Source organism: Dendrobates tinctorius, unplaced genomic scaffold, assembly GCF_039654945.1.
Source record: "Dendrobates tinctorius isolate UK_male_01 unplaced genomic scaffold, ASM3965494v1 ptg000397l, whole genome shotgun sequence".
Lineage (NCBI taxonomy): Eukaryota > Metazoa > Chordata > Amphibia > Anura > Dendrobatidae > Dendrobates > Dendrobates tinctorius.
In genome coordinates this window covers 822,131-843,746 of record NW_027362063.1, presented here as the reverse complement: position 1 = coordinate 843,746, position 21,616 = coordinate 822,131, and the positions used below count along the sequence as shown (strand labels likewise).

General features: G+C 40.8%; 1 protein-coding gene across 1 annotated transcript in view; it reads right to left on the bottom strand.

Moving 5' to 3' along the window:
- The window catches only part of GGT5 (gamma-glutamyltransferase 5), a 312,974-nt gene that overhangs the window by 96,813 nt on the left and 194,545 nt on the right, over positions 1-21,616 (bottom strand). The window contains exons 3-6 of the mRNA XM_073563774.1: positions 18,675-18,770; positions 3,283-3,472; positions 2,335-2,492; positions 2,026-2,172 (exon numbers count right to left, since the gene is read on the bottom strand). Of these exons, the coding sequence (XP_073419875.1) occupies positions 2,026-2,172; positions 2,335-2,492; positions 3,283-3,472; positions 18,675-18,770 (591 nt within the window). The remainder of the gene's footprint in view (positions 1-2,025; positions 2,173-2,334; positions 2,493-3,282; positions 3,473-18,674; positions 18,771-21,616) is intronic.

The window sequence follows — 21,616 nt, the reverse complement described above, 5'->3', positions numbered from 1 at the left end:
AAATGGATGTGGCTGGGCGTGGCCAAAATTTGCAGCGGCGCGCGCAGTCTTTGTCCATCTTTCCCTTCTTCAAAAGTTGGGAGGTATGATAGGGGCGGCTATGACCAGGGGGTCTGGTTGCCCAATAGAGAGCAGTTCTGACAGGAATTCTGTAATCATGCATACAAAAGGGGACAGAGATTTGGGAGGAGTACTGTACCTAAAAGCAATAAATAGGACTGAGCTGAAATACTGGGCACAGCTATGACTACATGTTATATAGTCGTGTTAATCTCCTCTCAGTTCTTGTAAACTAGAAGTGTACAAAGATATTATATAGTCACCATGTGACTAGTGGGCCTGTGTAACTTCAAATGCCAGGGCTGAATTTTAGTCCCAGTCCGGCCCTGCTCTTGGGCTCGGACTTATCTCCTGCTTTACACAATCTGTTCTGCTCCTTCAAACCTTCTGCCCTTTTGCACTTTTTGTTAATCATGTTATACTGTATATATTTCATTTTTTCCCTTTTTTAGGCTCATGTGTAACTATGCACACATAATATATGTGTTCGCTTTTTATGTCTTTCAATAAAATCTGTTGGAAACATAACAGATCGTAAAATAGGCAAGTGAAGGACTGCGCCTTAAGGAGGGCATATACAGTACTTTCCAAGGATGATGGCAGAACACATATTCAGCTAACAGCGCTTTCTCCTGACACCCTGTAGACATCCATATCCAGTTCTTCCAGAAGTGTATGGGAGTGGGGAATAAGATGGCTGGATTAGCCATTTTGAAATGATCATTCTTGATTTTTTTTTCCCTGAACCTTGTGAACCAATATCAGATGAACTTTGCTAGAGAATATTAAATGTAGTTATAGAGGTCTTCCCCAGTATCTTATATCGAATATGCCAGTAATTTTTGATTCAAAGAGTATTTTATGCCCCGGTTCTTCATCATAAAATGAAAAACAGAGATCCCCCAAAGTGCCCGAAATGCTTATCAAATACAAGATCAGGTATTCAGCTGTTCTGGAAAAAAATTGTCATGGGTCGTTTCATTTATCAATCAGACTATAGAGATGCAATTATCAATTAACCCCTTACTTTGCATCTTGGGGGGGGGATCATGTCAAATGGAAATGGAAAAGAGTGTCAAAATGTGTAGGTATAAAGGGCTCTATATTAAGCTTTTAGGACCAGGAAGATGTGTTAGATTAATCTGAGCAATTTAATTGTGCTGGAGAGAATTTACTATACATTGGATAAAGGGAATCTGTCACCAAGTTTTTGCTTCCCCTTCTAAAAGGAACATGATGTATGTACAGAGACCCTGATTTCAGTGATGTGTCCATTATTTAACTGGGTGCTTTAGTTTTGAATAAAAACTGTTTTTATCTGCTAAACATCTACTAGTTTCTCTGAACGCGGAGCTCTGTATAACCCTTCCCACACTGTACATAGGCAGAAAGCTGCAAATCAGTGAAGGGGGTGTGGTTGGACTACCTGGCAGCATGTACAGTATACTAGTCCTAAAGCGATAATCTCCTGCTGATAAAATAATGAATTTATAAAAACTATACTACACAAACAAGTAAGTGATTCATCACCAGAATCAGCATCTCTGTCTCATTCTGTCTCTACATCATGCTGAAAAACTCAAGGATTTTTTCTCTTCTGTTTCTTTCTCCCATTTTGCATATGAGGGACTATGTTGGGCGCTTATTATATTTCTGTTTATCTGATGGTATTATGAACAGTGTATATTGTACTTTTTAATGTGAAAAACAAAATAAAAACCTACGTTAGCTGAACATTAGATGATTCTTTCAAAAATCTGGAGATAGGACCAATTTAAGTACAATGTGTATGGACACCCCTAGAATTGATGTCCCACTGCTATAACATTTTAACTAATCTGGATATGTAAATATTTCCTTTAACATATACAGTTTTAAATTTCAAAAGAACAAAAAAAATACATTTACATTTTTAGGATAATGCTACTATTCCATCTCACGAAACTTGAAATTTTGTGACCTTACCTTCAAGGACATTTAGGATGAAACTGAGAACACCGCCTCCTGCTGGTGCTGGAGGTGTATACAACATGTAGTCTTTTAGAGTCACATTTAATGGTCTTACAATTTGCACCTTGTAATTTTTGAAGTCTTCCAGTGTAAGACTGCTCCCTGATGCCAGAATCAAGTAAAGAACATTTTGATAATTAGTCAACAAGAATAGGAGCTACAGAATAAAAAGAAAATAAAAGAAACTGGAAAAAATGTATCATGTTACCAAGAAATGTAAGCAACAATTAATTGTTTAACACTAAGTTGTCAGTTTTAGCTCACCTTGATGTCGGAGATCTTCTACCATTTTCTTTGCTATGGAACCACTATAAAAGCTCTCAGCACCTTCATCTGCCAAAGTCTGTAGGGTTTGTGCCAGTTGGGTAAAGTTTACAGAATCTCCAGCATTTAAAACTCCTGTGTCTTTGCAAAGCAGCTGACTAGCAGATAAACATACACAGACCATCAATAAATTGCATATGGCATATGTGTGTGTATGACATATATATATTGTGACAAAGTTGCTGGTAAAGTGTTGGAGGGGTGCTATGTATCACTACGCTTAATGGCGTCAGCGATATAAAGACAAAGTATTTTCCTCCAGCACACTAAAGGCTTAAACTAAAATTTCATAAATGTGCTAGTTTTATGCGGACATTCATAGAGCGGGTGGGAGAAGGTCCACCTTATCTCCACCTGCAGAGTCGACACCACCGTGTCCTGACAGGACCTGTGTGATCTCACAATCATATGATCAGTCACATGATGGAGGAGTCACATGGTCTGGGGCTTAAGTACTTGGCTTGCAAAGGCAGAAGTGTTCAGTGCTCAGACAGATGGTCAGAACGAGGTCTAAGGTCAGGCAATAAAAGATCAACAAGCAGAACACAAGGCACAAAGACAAACCACACTTAGCTAAATGTACATCTGGCAGAGGTCTGGGACTAACAACTCAGCAAAGTAGCAAAGCAATCACCTGGTACAATTATCACCTGGAGACAGCCAGCACTTTCCAGTCTCAGATTGGACAGTCAATCTGTCAATCAAAACACTGACAGCTCAGCACACCCTTGCACCATACTGGACATTGAGCTGTCAATCAAATACTGACAGCTTCAGCATGCCCCTATACCACATTGAACAGATGAGCCATCAGTAACTGCATCCCAGACACACTGAGGGGTGTAATCATGACACTACAAATGTTAACCCCCATGTCCCAGCACTTACCACAATGAGCTATTTCTTATTTGTTTTGAAGTAAAGTTGATGAATTTGAACACAATATTTGAGACCTTAACTCCATCGGTCACCAATTTGATTGTAGGCTGAAAAAGAGCTTTCCAAGGTAAGCGTCCATATCTCCTATGAGCAGCCTCATAACCTCTCAGCTCTCCAGGAACACCAATCCATTGCGGTCCTAGAAAAGTCAATCATATATTAGGGGACTTTAGTTTAATTGTTTTTCAATTATTTGCTGAATTTGTCTCTCCTTTACAAACGCACATTAATACATAATAAACACTGTTGATCTTAGACATATCATGTCACCTATAGAAATATATGAACCCATATTCTACCGCCAGGGGCAACTCTAGGTTTATGGGAGCCCTTGGTTGAGAGGGTCAGAGTGAGCCCCTCTTTGCTTTTGATTTTTCTCATTGCCTTCAAAGAACTATCATTTTGGGGTCAATATGATTTTCTGATCTTTTTTTACTTCATTTTTTGGGGAGAAGTGACCAAAAATAGGAATTCTGCAATTTTAGAATAAACAAGCAACTTTGGAGTTTGTTTGTTATTAAAAATGCTCTCCATTCTCAAAAATGGAGGGATTTTTAATTCTATTGCTTACTGCTACAGCCTATCAGTACTAGCTGGTCTGCTAGGCAAGAATCGCAGTTCTTACAAGTTGTTTCTAACAGAGCTTGTAAGCAGTGGCATAACTATAGTCTGATGGGCCACAGTGCAAGATCTGAACCAGGCCCCCCTCTTCCTGAGATATATATATATATATATATATATATATATATAATATACTGTATGTCCTCCATTCTCATATATATATGTCGCTCATTCTGGTATATGCTCTCCATCCTAGTATAATTTTCCCTCATCCTAGCCCCATCCTGGTATATATGTCCTTCATCCTAGCCCCATCCTGGTATATATGAAGAAGGCTCAAACGTAGAGATGAAATGTTGCCTCATGGGCTATTAACTCCTTTACCCCCCAAGGTGGTTTGTACGTTAATGACGAGGCCTTTTTTTTTTTAACAATTCTGACCCGTGCCACTTTATGAGGTAAAAATTTTGGAATGCTTCAATAGATCACACTGATTTTTTTGTGACATATTATACTTCATGATAGTGGTAAAATGTATTTGATATGACGTGTTTATTCATGAAAAACTTAAATTTGGAAAAAATTTGGAAAATGTATCAATTTTCAAACTTTGAATTCTTATGCACTTAAATCAGATAGATAATAAATAACATTTCCCATATGTCTATTTTACATCAGCACAACTTTTGAAAGCAATTTTTTTTTTGGTTAGGAAGTAAGTTGACCAGTGATTTCTCATTTTTCCAACAAAATTTACCAAACCATCTTTTTAGGGACCACATTACATTTGAAGTGACTTTGAGGGGTCTACATGACAGAAAATACCCAAGCGTTACACCATTCTAAATACTGCACCCCTCAAAGTGCTCAAAGCCAAATTCAAAAAGTTTATTAACCCTTGAGGTGCTTCACAGGAATTTCTGGAATATGTAAAACAAAATGAACATTTTACTTTTTTTCCAAAACAATTGTACTTTAGACCCAATTTTTTTTTTTTTTTTTTGCAAGCGTAACAGGAAAAAATGGACCCCAATATTTATTGTGCAACCACTGTTTGGGAGCACGACAAGTGCCACTTGACTCTTTGAATGCAAAATTTTCTGGAACAATTAGCGAACACCTTGTCGTGTTTGGAGAGCCCATGATGTGCCTAAACAGAGAAAGTCCCCCACAAGTGATATTATTTTGTAATCTAGACCCCTCAGGGAATTTATCTAGATGTATGTTGAGCACATTGAACCCCAAGGTGCTTCATAGAAGTTTATTAAATTGAGCCGTGAAAAAAAAAAAATCACATTTTCCCAACAAAAATGTTTTTTATCCCCAAATTTAGCATTTTTATAAGAGTAACAGGAGAAATTGCACCATAAAAATTGTGCAATTTTTACTGAGTATGCCGATACCTCATATGAGGGAGAAAACTACTGTTCGGGCGCACGGCAGGGCTCGGAAAGGAAGAAGCATCATTTTACTTTTTGAACGTAGTTTGCTGGAATAATTAGCGAAGGGCATGTCCCGCTTGGAAAGCTCCTGACAGGGGCGGACATATCATTGGTGAAACCTGTGTGACAGCACAGGAGCCCGAGAGGCAAGGGAGACCATTTCTACCTGCAAAGCAGGTGAAATTTTGCATTTAAGTTGCTTTTGGGATACAAGGGGTCCATATATTGTTCTTGCACAGGGGCCCTTTTCTTTCTGTGTCCGCCAGTGGCTCCTGATTATTATTATTATCATTATTTATATAGCACCATTGATTACATGGTGCTGTACATAAGAAGGGGTTACATACAAATTACAGATATCACTTACAGCAAACAAACTTACAGACTGATACAGAGGGGAGAGGACCCTGCCCTTTCGGGCTTACATGCTACAGGTTGGTGGGGAAGGAGACAGTAGGTTGGTGGGTTGCAGCAGTTCTGGTGTTGGTTGAGGTGATATCTCCAGTAGTGGTGAGGAGGTAGCCGGGTCATTGCAGGCTGTAGGCTTTCTTGAAGAGGTGGGTTTTCAGGTGCCGTCTGAAGGATCCGAATGTGGTTGATAGTCGGACATGTCGGGGCAAAGAATTCCAGAGGATGGGGGCTATTCGGGAGAAGTCTTGGAGGCGGTTGGGTGAGGAGCGAATAAGTGTGGAGGAGAGAAGGAGGTCTTGGGATGACCGTAGATTACGTGAGGGAAGGTATCGGGAGATTAGCTCAGAAATTAGTCCTGATGTGCATAAACAATGGAAACCCCCCACAATTGACCCCATTTTGGAAGCTAGACTCCTCAAGGAATGCATTTAGATGTGCAGTGAGCACTTTGAACCCCCAGGTGCTTCATAGAAGTTTATAACATTGAGCCGTGAAAATAGGAAAAAAAATCACATTTTCCCCACAAAAAATGTTTTTTAGCCCCAAATTTTGCAAGAACAACAGAAACCCCCATATGTGAACGGATTTTACAAACTACACTCCCAAATGAATTCATCTAGGGGTGCAGTGCTCATGTTGACACCACATGTGCCTCACAGAATTTTATACCACTGAGCAGTGAAGAAAGAATAAATTACATTTTTACAACTAAAATGTGGTTTTAGCCCCAAGTTTTTAATTTTTCTAAGGTCTATAGGAGAATTTTTTACAACAAACTGAGGTCCATCTTTTCCTGAGTGCACCAATACCCTACATGTAATCGGGAAATACTTTTCAGGCACAGTGCAAAGCTCAGATGGGAAGGAGCGCCATATTATAGGGCAGATTTTACTGTTGTGGTTTGTGGGTGCCATGACCCACTGGAAGAACCCTTGAGGTACCAGCACAGCAAAACCCCCCATAAGTGACCCCATTTTACAAAGTACACCTCTCAACTAATTCATCCAGGGGTACACTGATCATATTGCCACCATGCGTGAGTCACAAAAGTTATGCAGTGAAGAAAACATAATTACACTTTTAACAACAGAATTTAGTTTTAGCCCCAGATTTTATATACTGCTCAAAAAAATAAAGGGAACACAAACAGCCTGTTGCAAAAGGAATAGTGTTCCCTTTATTTTTTTGAGCAGTATTTTTCACTCAAGAAGTTGGTAAATATGGCAGTATAATTTGTCCCACAAATTCTACTGAATGTGGCAATACCCCATATGTGGCTGTACAGTACTGATTAGCCACACGGGGAGACTCAATAGGGACGGAGCACTATTTGCCTCCTGGAGCACAGATTTTCCTAGAATAGTTTGCAGACTCCATATAAAGAGCCCATAAGTGCTAGAAGAGCAGAATCCCTCACGTGACCCCATTTTGGAAATGATACGCCTTTGGGGATGTATCTACAGATGTAGTGACGATTTTAACTCCATGGGTGTTTTCCAAAAACAAGCAGCAGTGTATGTTGCTGAGTGAAAATTGTAAACTGCCGTTGTAGTGACCAGTATTCTGTAGTGACCAGTACCTTATGGTGGCCAGTATGCTATGTTCAACTCATGCTTCTGGAGATACGCACCCATAAATTAGGCAGGCTCTCATCACTACAAAAATGCCAAACATGTGGACGCTATATGTGGTTTAGGCACACTGGGGTTCAGGAGGGAGGTGTGCAATTGGATTTGGGAGTGCAGAATTCGCTAAATTTCTTTTGGAGGGTGAGCCATTACGCTTTTGCAGAGTCTTTGTACTACCAGTTACTTTGAAGTCCCCTATATTTCTGTTAACAGATGATAAACCTGAGTGGGGACTTGCTTTTTTTGTGGACTGAGTTGAATCTTTTATTGGGAACATTTTACATAACATTTATCCTGCGCTCTATGGTGAGCACTTAAATTGGGGTTTCATTCTAAATCTTTGAGTGACGTGATTCAGATGAAACCGCAGAGGGATCCATTCACTATAATGAGGCAGCAGAGTTACTCTGGACTCTGTCTGGCCTCTGTTCAGCGATGTCCTTCTTTCAGAAGTGCACAAAACTGTGGCCAATGTCTATTTTATGCAGTCTTAAAAAGACAGGCACTGCAGGATCATAGGCAAGACAGCGTCCACAGTGCCTCCATCTGCCCCATTATACCCCTACCTGGGGTTCTGTCTGAATCATGTATTTCAGAGATACACGGAAACCCCAGTGTAAGCGCTCACTGCAGAGTGAAGGATAAATGTGACCCGAGCCTTACTGCGATCTTTGGAAGGCAGAATTTTTTTTAAAAAAAGCAGGTTTTATTTATTTTTTACATCATGCCTCATGCAGTATAAGCAATTAGATGACTTTATTCTTCGGATCGGTGCAATTACAGAGATACCAGATTTATATCTTGTTTTTATGTGTGGCAGCTGTCACACACTAAAAGACACTTTTTTTGCAAAAACTAGATTTTGCATTGCCATATTTTGGGACCTATAATTTTTCCATATTCTGGCCGACAGAGACATGTGGGGGCTTGTTTTTTACATGCCGAATTGACGTTTTTATTGGCACCATTTTCAGGCACATGGCATTTTTGCTCGTTTTCTATCCCGGTTTTTGGGAGGCATAATGAACAAAAAACAGCAATTCAGGAGTTTTTCTTCATGTTGTTTCACGTGTGGTAAAATTGATAAGGCAGCTTTATTATTCCGGTCAGTAAGATTACATTATTTTTTTGCATTGCTTTATTCTTATTTTTTATTTTTCAGCTGATGGAGCTGACGTTTTCAGTGGTACCATGTTTATATATCGTCTTTTTGATCACATTTTATTCCACTTTTTGTTGGTCAGTATGATGAAAAAGCATTTTTTTTTGCCTTAGTTTTTCTTTTTTACTGTGTTCACTAATGGGGTTAATAACTAGTGGGACATACTGTGTATGTATGTGTGTGTATATATATATATATATATATATATATATATCCAACTTACCCCTAAGTTGGAAGAATGGCTGAATGGCTACAACAGATCCCAGGAGCAACATCTGAGCTCTCTGTCCAGAAAAGCGCAATACTGGGAACAACTAAGATCCTGTGCAGAACCCTCAAACTCCCAGGACTCTGGTAGAGGACCCGAGAATGAGAAAGGACGACAAAAGACCAGCCCCATTGAGGGGTGAGAAGGAAGTTTTTTCATATATATATATATATATATATATACACACTTTATTTATATATATAATTTTATTATATTTATTATATATATATATATATATATACACACATACTGTGTGTGTATATATATATATATATAATTTATTTTATTATTTTATTAAACTAATATTCCCATTATGGGACTTTCACTTTCTATATCTTATAGCCTGTCAGCCCTGCAGACACAAGTTAGTTAGATTATGCTCTGCGCATGATCTAACTAATTTCCTAGTGCTTGGTGACCCAGATGTCATCATGCCAACAACTGGGACTCCGATCCAAGGGCAGAGGGGTTTTCTTCCCTCTGCCTGCTCCCAAAATGCTGTGATCGAGTTCAATCGCAGTTTTTAGGGGGTTAACGTGCCGGGAGTCCCATCGGACGATGCCTGCACACACACAAGACCCCCGGCAGGCCCGCACAGGCCCCCGGCAGCCGGCACAGACCCCGCCCGCACACACAGACACGCACAGTGTCCGCCCACACACCGCCCACACTCTTCCCCCCTCCCGAACAGGATGTACAAGGCAAGAAAGGGGTTTTTTTAATTCCGATATTTCTGTCCCATTGACTTGAATGGGACTTCCGGTATCGGAATCGGCGATACCCGATACTTTTTGTGTATCGGGCCGATCCAATCCGATCCGATATTTCTGAATATCGGATGGTATCGCTCAACACTAGTTCTATGTGATTAATTTTTAGTCACTTTAGACGTTAATAGCCAGTACACAAGTATTGGTCACAATAGAGGTATCTGGGCCATTCAGGAATTCTTAGATAACACCACACTCTTTTCTGATGACTTAAAATCCTTCTGCATCTCGATATTGACCCTGATCTTTGAAGATAAGTTTTTTTATGCAGCAAACCGGGACCGTGATCGGATTGAATGTCACGACTCCATATGCGAATATTTTTATGGCCCAATTTGAGTCTGAATTTATCTATACCCATCCTCGCTTCCAGCAGTATTTTTTACTCTGGAAGAAATATATTAATGACATTTTTCTGATGTGGTGTGGTGACATTACTTCCTTGGAGACATTCCATAATGACTTTAATCACAAGGTTGATAAACTCACTTTCACTATACAGTGGGACCCCACCGCAAACCATTTTCTTGATACTAAAGTCATTGTTGACAAAGCTGGACAATTATCGACTGATCCCTTTGTTAAACCCACTGTCACGGGGCAGTAGGGGGAAAACAGGAGACGTAGAACCAGGGCCCCTGAACTGCCCCTCAGGCTAAGGGGGTGCCCTGTCTTTCCTTAACTTGGGGGTACACTTGATGGTAGTGAGGTCCAAGTCCCCGACCTGTCCCTATCTCTTGTTTAGCCCTTAGCTAAACCCCCAACCCCCTCCCCAGGAGGTGAGACAGGGAATAAAGTAAACTGCACCAAAGAAAAGATAATACAGACACCTCGGGGTAAAATAAACTAAAAGACAAGACTTAGGTTGCTCTGCCGCAATGCTCCTGGACAGCAGAGTTAGCCACTTGAAAACAGCATACAACTGAAGCACCACAGACCTCTGTCAGCTCCTGAACTCCAGCTTGGTTGGTCTCCAAAGAGGAACTATATCACCAACAGTTAGTTTCCACCTGCCTCAGATAGACCAGCCATGCAATTACACTAGCGGCCACCGGGGGCAAAAACCCACCAGCAGACTAACTAAACTTGTAAACTTGTAGTAACACCAGCGGCCACCGGTGGCAAAAACTGATATTAACTCCCGATGGCCTAAAAGGAAAAAGGGTTATATATGAGAATCCAGATCTGACATCGATCCAAAAATGGATTGTGACAGTACCCCCCTTACAATGAGGGGCCTCTCGACCCTCAACACCGCACCTCACCAGAAAACCTAAAATAAAGATGCCTAGATCCACCAGAGTTCACCTCAGCAACCTCCTGACTCACAGGTTTATGACCAACACAGTTATATATATGTTCCGGAGGTGACTCACATCTCCAGAGCGCCAACCTGGGGAACGAATTGTGTATGGGCAAAACCGAGGGTAACTCCAGCTGGTAGGTCGCTGGGCCGAGAATGGCAGACACCCGATAAGGGCCGATAACTCGAATTCCAAAATCAAGCAGCACACTTCCACAGAATGTGATTGGTGGACACCCATACATACTCGTTCACACACAGGTCTGGACCTGAACGGTTATTGCCACTCACGTGTTTGCCACAAAATGGTGAAATCTTTGTAGGACTAACATCAGAGGCGTCCCCCTGTGTCACCACACTCACACCCCCATGATTTTCAGAGGAAACCACCACCCTCGGCCTATCCTTCCTCCTAAGAGGACTCCGATTAACAGGGTTGGGAAATGGTGAGGGTTGAGACTTGCCACTAGTCCCTGGCAGCACCTCTGTCAGCTCCTGAACTCCAGCTTGGTTGGTCTCCAAAGAGGAACTATATCACCAACAGTTAGTTTCCACCTGCCTCAGATAGACCAGCCATGCAATTACACTAGCGGCCACCGGGGGCAAAAACCCACCAGCAGACTAACTAAACTTGTAGTAACACCAGCGGCCACCGGGGGCAAAAACTGATATTAACCCCCGATGGCCTGAAAGGAAAAAGGGTTATATATGAGGATTCAGATCTGACATCGATCCAAAAATGGATCGAGACACCCATAGATAGAAACAACCTCTTGCACTTTACCAGCTGTCACCCAACCATATAAAAAATCCCTTCCTAAATCCCAATTTTGCAGAATTAATCACATAACGTCTGTGATGTTTCAAACCATAACCTTCAACTTGAAGATGAAGGTAAAATTTCAAGACCATGTTTACCCTAACTCCCTTATATCTCCCCATTTTACATCCAGACTTACTCAACATACTGGGACACTCATAGAATGGGATTTGTTAACACTCATCACCCATTCATGAGTTTGTTCCACAACATCATCCGCAAGCATTGGCCTTTGCTTGGAAACTCATTTACACATATTCCCGAATTTCAAATTCCACCTCTAATACGCCATAAAAAAAACCCACAAAACTTACGTAATTTTCTAGTTTGGGCTGACCTGGGCACTTCACTAGGTAAAAATTCACAAACTTTCCAGAGGAGCAGCACTTTTAGACCAAATACTATCTATTAGACCTGACAGACTAACAAATTTGCAGGTCGTCGGGCATCTAGGAAATAGTGACAACAATATTGTACAGTTTCACTTGTCTTTCGCTAGGGGGACTTGTCAGGGAGTCACAAAAACATTGAACTTTAGGAAGGCAAAGTTTAATCAAGTTTAGAGATACCCTTAATCTGGTTGACTGGGACAATGTACTCAGAAATAAGAATACAGATAATAAATGGGAAATGTTTAAGAACATCCTAAATCGGCATTGTAAGTGGTTTATACCTTATGGGAATAAAAGGACAAGAAATAGGAAAAACCCAAATGTGGCTAAACAAAGAAGTAAGAGGGGCAAATAACAGTAAAAAGAAAGCATTTAAACTACTAAAGCAGGATGGCACCGTTGAAGCTCTAAAAAACTAAAGGGAGAAAAATACTTTATCTAAAAAACTAATTAAAGCTGCCAAAAAGAAAACAGAGAAGCACATTGCTAAGGAGAGTAAAACTAATCCCAAGCTGTTCTTGAACTATATCAATAGTAAAAGAATCAAAAGTGAAAGTGTAGGCCCTTTAAAAAATTGTGAGGAAAGAATGATTGTAAATGACGAGGAAAAAGATAATATATTAAACACCTTCTTCTCCACGGTATTCACGGTGAAAAATAAAATGCTAGGTGAAATGTTGAGAGACAAAGAAAACCCTATATTAAGGGTCACCAATCTAACCCAAGAAAAGGTAAGAAACCGGCTAAATAAGATTAAAATAGATAAATCTCCGGGCCCGGATGGCATACACCCACGAGTACTAAGAGAACTAAGTAATGTAATAGACAAACCATTATTTCTTATATTTAGGGACTCAATAGCGATGGGATCTGTTCCACAGGACTGGCGCATAGGAAATGTGGTACCAATATTCAAAAAGGGCTCTAAAAGTGAACCTGTAAATTGTTGGTAAAATATCTGAAGGATTTCTGAGGGATGTTGTTCTGGATTATCATAATGAGAATAACTATTTAACTCCATATCAGCATGGGTTTATGAGGAATCGCTCCTGTCAAACCAATCTAATCAGTTTTTATGAAGAGGTAAGCTATGGACTGGTGTCACGCACGGTGAGGGAAAACCAAGTGTAACATAAAGGGAAATGGGGAAGGGGGCTCAGACTCTAAGGAAGGGATTTGGAGACTCCTAGGCTAGATCTAGTCTCTTCCTAGAACTCCTACCGAGTCCCTATATTGGTTCCTCACCAATCGCCGAGCCGGAACCTGTGGCCCTGAATCACCCTGGGGCCTAGTCCTGAATAGGGAACGGGAGGGAGATGCGCGCTAGGCAGTCTCCGCTAAACTAAAGACGGTAAGGTGAGACAAACAGGGAAACACTTTGCTGAATCGCCAGATACGGATACCAGAAGAGGGATTCCAGACACCAAACAGGAGCACTCTGAGAAGGTCCAACACTCTAGCAAGCAGAAGAGGAAATGAAGCTATTACCCGCACTGCGTCACAGCTGAGCCACTAACTAAATAAATCCAAACTTCTCAGGGCAGGAGGAGGTCGATGCTGGGTCCTAGAGGCAGATGGTTCAGGGAGCAGTCTGTATGGACAGGCGCTCAGATTTTCTAAGGCCTGACACAGGATGATAGCCTGTCACCTCCGAAGCGCTCATGACAACTGGACCAAGATGAGTCATTGGACGTGGCATATCTTGATTTTGATACTGTGCCACACAAGAGGTTGGTACAATAAATGAGAATACTGTGTCTGGGGGAAAATGTGTGTAAATGGGTAAGTAACTGGCTTAGTGATAGAAAGCAGAGTGGAGTTATAAATGTTATATTCTCTAACTGGGTCGCTGTGACCAGTGGGGTACCGCAGGGGTCGGTGTTGGGACCTATTCTCTTCAACATATTTATTAATGATCTGGTAGAAGGTTTACCAAGTAAAATATCAATATTTGTTTGCAGATGATACAAAACTATGTAAAGCAGTCAATACAAGAGAAGATAGTATTCTGCTACAGATGGATCTGGATAAGTTGGAAACGGGCCGAAAGGTGGCAGATGTGGTCTAGCAATGAAAAATGTAAGGTTATACACATGGGAAGAAGGAATCAATATCACCATTACACACTGAATGGGAAACCACTGGGTAAATCTGACATGGAGAAGGACTTGGGGATCCTAATTAAAGATAAACTTACCTGAAGCAGCCAGTGCCAGGCAGCAGCTGCCAAGGCAAACGGGATCATAGGGTGCATTTATAGAGGCCTAGATACACATGATGAGAGCATTATTCTGCCTCTGTACAAATCCCCGGTTAGACCGCACATGGAATACTGTGTACAGTTTTGGGCACCGATGTTCAGGAAAGATATAATGGAATTAGAGCGAGTACAAAGGAGGGCAGCAAAATTAATAAAGGGTATGGGGGAACTACAATACCCAGAGAGATTAGCAAAATTAGGATTATTTAGTCTAGAAAAAAGACGACTGAGGAACGATATGATAACCATGTATAAGTATATAAGGATAAGGGGACAATACAAATATCTCTCCGAGGATCTGTTTATATCAAGGAAGGTGACTGTCACAAGGGGGCATTCTCTGCATCTGGAGGAGTGAAGGTTTTTCCACCAACATAGAAGAGGATTCTTCACTGTTAGAACAGTGAGAATCTGAAATTCCTTGCCTGAGGAGGTGGTGATGACGAACTCAGTCGAGCGGTTCAAGAGAGTCCTGGATGTCTTCCTAGAGTGTAACAATATTGTATCTTACAGTTATTAGGTTCTTTAGAAGGACGTAGATCTAAGGATTTATTCTGACGGAATATAGGCTGAACTGGATGGACAAATGTGTTTTTTTGGCCTTGCTAACTATGTTACTATGTTAACTTTCTTGAGTACACAGCAGCAAGGCACATTTCAGTGTCTGCATTGCCTTCAATTCTCCAACATTACTAAAAGAGACACATTTACACATCCCAGATCAGGCAAAATATTTCCTATTAAGGGTTTCCATAGCTGCGACTCTTCCTAAGTAATCAACTTAATTAAGTGCCCTTGTGGTCTCGGGTAAGTGGGAATGACCACCCAACATATCCGAGACCGCATTTCACAACGCAAGTCAACCATTCAATGCAAGAAAGTTATGCTTCCAATTCCAGCTCACTTCATCTCTTGTAACCATAACATAGCACAGTTACGTTACCAAGTAATTAAAAGTATAGCTATACCTAGAAGGGGAGGTAATAGAATTCAGAAACTCAGGGAGAGAGAGGCATATTGGATATACCATATGTTCTTCAGACCTTAGAACCACATGGCCTAAACCGGGAATATGAGCTCTTTTACTAATTCGGCCATTTATTATCACTCTATTTAGTATTCTGTTTTATGCCCTTTCTGATATATACTCAATTCACTATTTTACATTTTTCTTTACAGATTTAGCTGCGGGATATCAGGCATTCACCTTTCTGGTATACTTACCTTTCAGGTGCAGGTTTGATTCCTTTAATTACTATTTACTATCTCTCCATTACTTATCTTTCAAATAGGGCTTATTTAAACATGTCCCTCTCTTTTTTCCCTCTTTTGTCCCCCTTTTTCTCACCCTTTTTCCCTTGTTTCTTTTCATCCTTATATTTTTACGCATTTCCCTGTCTATTAGTTTCCCCTCCATCTCTTTAATTTTGGCATGCTTCAATCATTCCATACAACTAGATCATCATTAATACCATTTAGGATCTTTAGTACAGCATTTCCATTGTATTGCCGGTTTTCTGTTTTGGGCAGGCGCAGTTCCCCTCTCTCCCTTGTGGTATTCTTCTGCTGTTTTATTGTGCGCTCACACCGACTGTGGCCTCCGGTGCATGTCGGTTTCACTTTGTATGCCCTGCGGGGAGTCTTCATCTGTCCCGGTTTACTGTGCACACGCACCGTTAGTTTCCTTCGGCGCATGTGCGGTTGCACATTTTCACTGTGTATACCCGGCAGACGCTGTGCTCTATGTCCGCTTTCTTTCACTGCTTCACTTCCTGTCACCGCCTCTTCCAGCTGTGGTCATTGTTAATTACAGTTACACATGCTCCTCTCTCTATATACAAGAGCTTTCCCAGCTTACAGTGCACCTGCTATCACCACAGTGGCTTATGAGTGATTCCCTATTCAAACAACATGCAGGTAATAAGTCATTCTTCTTTTATGCATGCTTGCATTTTTATTACGTACTGCAAAGTCAATTGTTTGCATACATTTCATTAGTATTTGTCCATCCTTAACTCTGCTGCCTAATTCATCTCTCTCCTCGCTACTCCTCCGCTTCTCCCCTCTGCAAATCTCTTCACTTTGGCTTGGGTCAAACGTTTGGGATATCCTTCCACAAGTTTCTAACAATAGTTGGTCAGAATTTGAGCCCATTTCTCCTGACAAAACTGGTGTAACTGATCCAGGTTTGTAGGTCCCCTTGCTCACACCTGCCTTTTCAGCTTTGCGCATAAATTTTCAATAGGATTGAGATCAGGGCTTTGTGATGGCCGCTCCAAAACATTGACTTTGTTATCCTTAAGCCACTTTGTTACAATTTTGGCTATATGATCCAGGTCCATTTGGAAGATCCATTTCTGCCCAAGGTTTAACTTCCTGGGTGATGTCTTGAGATGTCATCTATTTTGCGAAGTCCACCAGTCCCTCCTGCAGCAAAGCAAACCCACATGATGCTGCCACCCCTGTTTTTCACAGTTGGGATGGTGTTCTTAGGCTTCCAATTTTCTCCCTATGTATCGATGTTCATTATGTCCAAAAAGATCAATTTTAGTTTCATCAGACCACTGTACATGTCTCCAAAAATTAAGGTCTTTGTTCCTGTGTGCATTTGCAAACATTAATCTGTTTTTTTTATGTTTCTTTTTCCTGTCAGAATTGCCTTTCAGCCCATGTTGATACAGTACTTGTTTTACTGTAGATATTGACATAATCTTACCAGCTTCCGACATCATCAAATTGCACCAAAGGATGAGCCAGACTTGTGCAAGTTCACAATTCTCTTCCTGATATCTTGGCTGATTTCTTTAGACTTTTCCCATGATGCTACACAAAGAAGCAGTGTGTTTCAGATGTGCATTAAAATACATCCACAGGTGTATCTCTAATTAACTCAGATGTTACCAAAAAAGCTTCCAAACACATAACATCTTTATATGGGTAGTCCAGAATGGTTTAAAAGCATAGCATTCTTAGTGTATGTAAACTTTTGATTTTGCAGTAAGTAATAAAAATGCCTTAAAACATTATGGCACTCATTAATCAGGCATTTGGCAAATATTAATAACTATGGTAATCCTAATTGAACTAAATTGGGAAAAGTTTATTCTGATTTCATGTATGATTGAGAAAAACATGCATATGTATCTTTTTATATAGTGCATGTAAACTTTTAGTTTGAACTGTATAGAGTTAAAGGGAATCTGTCACCCCTTTTTTGAGATATCATATAATGACATCATTCAATTGTGTGTCACATAAGGATTCTCTTAGTGCTTTTGCTTCCCCCTGACCCCGCACCTTTCATGCATAAATACCTTTTTTATATCGATTCAGATGTATGTAAACTGCCGCTGTCCGGTCCGCTGGGCGGGGCTTATTCAGCTGCTCCCCCCCTCCCTGTCTTGTTCCACACAAGAAGAAATGCATAGAGCAAGACAGGAATGGGGGGAGCAGTTGAATAAGCCCCGCCCAATGGACCGGACAGCGGCAGTTTACATACATCTGAACCGATATAAAAAAGGTATTTATGCATGAAAGGTGCGGGGTCAGGGGGAAGCAAAAGTACTAAGAGAATCCTTATGTGACACACAATTGAATGATATCATTATATGATATCTCAAAAAAGGGGTGACAGATTCCCTTTAAATCTCACTGTCTCCTATGGGATGTGAATAGAGCAGTTGGTATATCCATATGATGTATACAGCAGTCTCAGTGTCTCCTATGTGATGTATAAAGCAGACCTCCCACTTGCATGAGCGTGAGTGCAATAAACATTATGTGAGCAGTGATGAAATTCCCAGCTGGAAGAGATGTGCAATGTAATATTCATCATGGTGTACAGCAAGTTTCTGCTGCAAGCAATTCTTTACAAAGTTTTTCACTGCAAAGACCTGATTGTGCTCCATACTGACTAACACAAACCTGGAACAGCAGTTGTGAGTATTATCATGCACACCACCTAACATTACACATCTCACAAAAGAGATGAAATTCCAGGCATCACATAAGCGGTGAATTATTTAAATGTTTCACTAAATATGGCAGGGTAATTTTTAATCTGATAATTTTGTTTGACCTGCAAATGATGTTATAAATATCCAAATGGCCCTTGGCATAAAATTCCCCACCCCAGCTTTAAACCAACAATAAAAAACTCACAACAAAGTATACATTATGTTTAAAGCTGTAACAGTCCTATCTGTTTCAAGTGAAGGACTGATGGTGTCATCGCTTATTTTGCACCAGTTTTTTGCTGTTCACTACCATTTTTACTAGACATTAACACATAAATCCCACACAAGACATTCTAAAGTCCACTTACCTGTTTTAAAAAGTTTTTTATCTGCACACTGGTCCATTAAATGTGGAGTAAACTCTCTGGGAACAGTCTCTCTAGCATTGATGACCTCAACATTTCCTGAAATCAACAGATGAATGTAGATTTTAGTTTGTGGAATTTATATATTTGTAATGTGTCTTATAAAACAACCCACAATACTGTAGACACAAAGTAAAACACAACTCTTTATACAGCTGTCACTAGACAGTGCTACACTTTAACTGCAGACACAAAAGCGTTTCTCCACAGTAATTTTTTTGACTAGCGGTGCCATCCAGGCAGGGAGCTTGTGGGTTAAGACCTTAACCCCTTTCTGACATCAGATGTACTATCCCGTCCATGGGACCCGGGCCCCTATGCCCATGGACGGGATAGTACGTCTAGCGCGATTAAATGTGGAGTAAACTCTCTGGGAACAGTCTCTCTAGCATTGATGACCTCAACATTTCCTGAAATCAACAGATGAATGTAGATTTTAGTTTGTGGAATTTATATATTTGTAATGTGTCTTATAAAACAACCCACAATACTGTAGACACAAAGTAAAACACAACTCTTTATACAGCTGTCACTAGACAGTGCTACACTTTAACTGCAGACACAAAAGCGTTTCTCCACAGTAATTTTTTTGACTAGCGGTGCCATCCAGGCAGGGAGCTTGTGGGTTAAGACCTTAACCCCTTTCTGACATCAGATGTACTATCCCGTCCATGGGACCCGGGCCCCTATGCCCATGGACGGGATAGTACGTCTAGCGCTGATCGCGGCCGGGTGTCAGCTGATTATCACAGCTGACACCCGGAACAATGTGTCAGGGGTGGTCACGGACCACCCCCGACATGTTAACCCCTTGCACACCGCGATCAAACACGATCGCGGTGTACCGGGGGTTAAAGGGAAGCATCGGCAGGGAGGGGGCTCCCTTCGTGCTTCCCTGAGCCCCCCACAGCAGCGCAATGTGCAGCGCTGCTGCGGGGGGCTCCATCCCTGCAGGTCCCCAAATCTAAGATGGTGACGGGGACCTTCGGGGGCCTGCAGGGAGCTGGCTTCCTAAGTGCCTGCAAAGCGCAGCCACAAGGAAGCCAAGTGCAGTGCCTGTGACAGATTGCTGATCTGTCACAGTGATCTGTGATGTGACAGATCAGCGATCTGTCACATGACAGTTATGTCCCCCCGGGACAATGTAATAAAGTTATAAAAAAAAAAAGTGTAAAAATAATTTTTAAAAATCGCTAAATACCATAAATTAAAAAAAAAAAAAAATATTCCCTAATTCATTTTTTGGAAATAAAAAAAATAAATAAAAGTACACATATTTGGTATCGCCATGTCCGTAACGACGCACCCTAAAAAACTGTCCCATTAGTTAACCCCTTTAGCGAACCCCTTAAAAAATAAAAATAAAAAACAAAACAAAAAATAATGATTTATTATCATACCGCCGAACAAAAAGTGCAATAACGCGCGATCAAAAAGACGCATATAAATATCCATGGTACTGCTGAAAACGTCATCTCGTCCCGCAAAAAACGAGCCACGACACAGCATCATCAGCAAAAAAATAAAAAAGTTATAGCTCGCAGAATAAAGCGATGCAAAAATAATAATTTTTTATATAAAATTGTTTTCATTACATAAAACCGACAAAACATAAAAAAAACTACCTAAATGAGGTATCGCTGTAATCGTACTGACCCGAAGAATAAAACCGTCTTATCAATTTCACCACACGCGGATCAGTGTAAACGCACCCCCGAAAAGAAATTCATGAAACGCTGGTTTTTGTTCATTCTGCGTCCCAAAAATCGGAATAAAAAGCGATCAAAAGATGTCACGTGCCCGAAAATGGTACCAATAAAAACGTCAACTCGTCCCAGAAAAAAATAAGAGCTCACATGACTCAGTGGGTCAAAATATGGAAAAATTATAGCTCTCAATATGTGGTGATGCAAAAACTAATTTTAAAATAAAAAGCGTCTTTTAGCGTGCTACAGCTGCCAAACATAAAAACCGCCATAAATAGTCATTCAAACCCCCCGTTATCACCCCCTTAGTTAGGGAAAAATAATAAAATTAAAAGAAAATGTATTTATTTCCATTTTCCCTTTAGGGTTAGGGCTAGGGCTAGAGTTAGGGCTGAGATTAGGGTTAGGGGTGTGTTGGGGTTAGGGTTGGAGTTAGAATTGGGGGTTTCCACTGTTTGGGCACATCAGGGGCTCTCCAAATGCAACATGGTGTCTGATCTCAATTCCAGCCAATTCTGAGTTGAAAAAGTCAAATGGTGCTCCTTCCCTTCCAAGCTCTGCCATGCGCCCAAACAGTGTTTTACCCCCACATATAGGGTATCAGCCTACTCAGGACAAATTGAAAAACAACTTTTGGGGTCCAATTTCTCCTGTTACCCTTAGGAAAATAAAAAATTGGAGGCAAAAATATCATTTTTGTGGAAAAAAATGATTTTTTTATTTTCATGCCCGGGCGTTATAAACTTCTGTGAAGCACTTGGGGGTTCAAAGTGCTCACCACACATCTAGATAAGTTCCTTGGGGGTCTAGTTTCCAAAATGGGGTCACTTGTGGGGAGTTTTAATAGTTTAGGTACATCAGGGGCTCTCCAAACGCACATGACACCCGCAGACCATTCCATCAAAGTCTGCATTCCAAAACATCACTACTTCTCTTCCGATCCCCGACGTGTGAACATACAGTAATTTTCTCCCACATATGATGTATCAGCGTACTCAGGACAAATTGGACAACAACTTTTGGGGTCCATTTTCTAATGATACCCTTGGTAAAATAAAAAAAATTGGGGACTAAATGATCATGTTTGTGGAAAAAATGATTTTTTTATTTTCATGCCCGGGCATTATAAACTTCTGTGAAGCCCTTGGGGGTTCAAAGTGCTCACCACACATCTAGATA